We start from the raw sequence: 2,342 nt of genomic DNA on the forward strand, positions 1-2,342 counted from the left end.
CCACCCACTGACCAGTGCACAACTGAGTGCTGAGAAGCAAGAGTCAGAGCGATTGGAGCCTGAGCGCTGTCGCAGCAGATTCCAAACAAACCCTATCAGCGATAGCACAGCCAGGAAAACTAAACAAACCCACCCATGAACGAGCCAGCACAGGAGTTAGCGAAGCAGCTAACGCAGGAGTCAGGGTGAGGATCAGCAGGCGTACGGGAGTGAACCAGAGAGAGTCAGGGGGGGAGAGGACCGGGGGGGCCCCCTCCTCATCTCTGCCCCGAGCATGACGTACTATGGCATGAAATACTCCCCTGGTCAGTTTGGGTCAGGTGCCTGAACTGTGTGTCCCAGCACTCTCTGTAGCGAGACCGCGAGAGCTGGGAATGCAGCTGCAGGGTGAGAAGTGGAGAAAGACCTTGAACCTGGTGCAGGCATTCCCCAGCGCCAGCTAAGAACTTATCAGTGCTGCTCCCTGCATCCAGGAACAGCTTCCTAGCAGCCACTGTAACAGGAGTTAACTCTTTCCTGGCTGAACCCAGCACACCACCCCCATCACTACCTTACTGGAGCACCTTGTCTCACGTACCAAAGGCTTTGAGTCACTGAGCACGTGGTACTGCAGAAACTGATGGAGCATGTAGAACAAGTTGTGTTGAACGAGGGTTTTGATGACCAGCTCATACAGGTAGTGCTGTGAATACAGAGAGAAGACCATCAAAGGTATGTCTGAACACCAGTTCTTACAGTCTGGAAGGTAGTGGGAGACTGTCACATGACCAGGACTGGTCTGGAACTCCATGTGATTTCACGGAGTGAGGTGATGCGCTCAGCAGGTAAGTACTTTACCTGAACTGTAATCTGGAACTGGTTAAGAGAGCGAATGTATTCCATCAGGACTGCTATAGTGAACTTATAAGGTGCTTCCTGGATGAGAAAAAAGGGTTAGGTTCCCCTGTTCATGACAGCCATGTAAAAACGGGCATCGAGATGCCCTAATCCTGACAAAGCCTTCCGCAGGCTCCTTCCAGCCATCACCTCCCGCTTGCTGCCCTGAGCCTGCTGCCGAACCAGCCCTTCCAGCCAACCTACCTTCTTCTCCGTGAACACGGACAAAACGTGCGTGTACATGTCAGACTGGTCGATAACCGCCTGAGTGCGGACTGGGCGTTTCAGGAGTGGGTTACTTCTGCTCAGGCCTGCTTCTACCACCTAGAACAAGCAAGCCTTTTAAAATCCCAAAAGCCAACAACCCGTAGCATCGTGGCACTGTTTTAATCAGGCTCATTGGGACAGAGGCTCTTTTCCACGGGGAACACAGAAACCTGTGACTCTGCTCCGTAACAGAACATCTGCGGGCGCATGACACCGGACGCAGCCTGCTCCTTTAAAACCGCCCGTAGAAGCGACGAGCATGGCAGCGGCTGTGCTGTGCAGCCAGGAGGCAAATCCAGCTTCCCACGACACAGGCCCTTGGCTGTACAGCGAGCTGTAGCACGTGGCTGTGCTACATGAACTAGCGCTGCAGCTCCATTACCTTCTGTTACAGCAGGGCTGCCTGCGTCGTGCAGCGGGGTACAGTGGGTTGGAAACGACTCTTGACCGCTGTGTGTTCCAAACTGCTCCTTGTGCTCCCACCCTTTCTGCTTTCCAGCACTGGGGTACGTGACTCAGCCCTCCCCCACGCTGCATAGCTCATCTCCCGCGGGGTAAGTTGGGGCTCTCTGCCCACCTTCCGTGGTGAGCCTGCAGCGGGCGGGACCCTGGGGTTGGTCTGTGTTTCCTGAGGAGACGGGGGGTCTTTTGCCTTGGCCACGCTGCAACCCAAAACGCAAACAGTGTCACCCCGGCTTTGTAAGCTGATGTGGTTTACCATAGTATAGCTTTGCTCAGCCTCCAAGTACTTCTTGTATTCGTGATTCAGCTTGTCAAATACAGTTGCAATCACGGCCAGCGACCCCCTTCCCGGCTCACTGAGCACTGAAACGATAAAAAGAAAAAGAAGAACTACGAGGAGAAGTAACAGGGGCTTAACGCTGCCTTTGACAAAAGGTGTGAGCTTGCTTCTGAACTCTGAAGTCACACTTCCGCTCACGTCAGATGTCTGTTAACTAAATGAGAGGGGGCTGAACTTCCACGTGGTGAATTCCTTTAGAGCTGGGGCTGGCCCAGGCAAGTGATGCTTTCCGTGGCCAAGCCAGCTTCCGAGGGGATCTCAAATCTAAGGCCAGCCCAGCCAACCTCTGTGAGCCAACTTACAAATAATAAGCGGTTTTGGACTTTTCAAGAAACAGACAAAGCATGTGAACTTACTTTGGGAGCACACAGCTAGGATAACCATTTTGCACTCTTTC

At 53.4% G+C, this 2,342-nt stretch overlaps 1 protein-coding gene across 1 annotated transcript in view; it reads right to left on the reverse strand.

The window, feature by feature from the left end:
• Positions 1 to 577: 577 nt before the first annotated feature.
• The window catches only part of LOC104515534 (chromosome unknown open reading frame, human C18orf8), a gene marked incomplete at its 3' end in the record, with an annotated part of 11,888 nt that continues 10,123 nt past the window's right edge, over positions 578 to 2,342 (reverse strand). Inside the window, exons 11-15 of the mRNA XM_010159548.1 lie at positions 2,302 to 2,342; positions 1,862 to 1,968; positions 1,081 to 1,200; positions 838 to 915; positions 578 to 682 (exon numbers count right to left, since the gene is read on the reverse strand). The exon at positions 2,302 to 2,342 is cut by the window's right edge and continues 106 nt beyond it. Coding sequence (XP_010157850.1) covers positions 578 to 682; positions 838 to 915; positions 1,081 to 1,200; positions 1,862 to 1,968; positions 2,302 to 2,342 — 451 coding nt within the window. The remainder of the gene's footprint in view (positions 683 to 837; positions 916 to 1,080; positions 1,201 to 1,861; positions 1,969 to 2,301) is intronic.

The sequence above is a fragment of the Eurypyga helias genome, unplaced genomic scaffold (assembly GCF_000690775.1).
Source record: "Eurypyga helias isolate BGI_N326 unplaced genomic scaffold, ASM69077v1 scaffold46540, whole genome shotgun sequence".
Lineage (NCBI taxonomy): Eukaryota > Metazoa > Chordata > Aves > Eurypygiformes > Eurypygidae > Eurypyga > Eurypyga helias.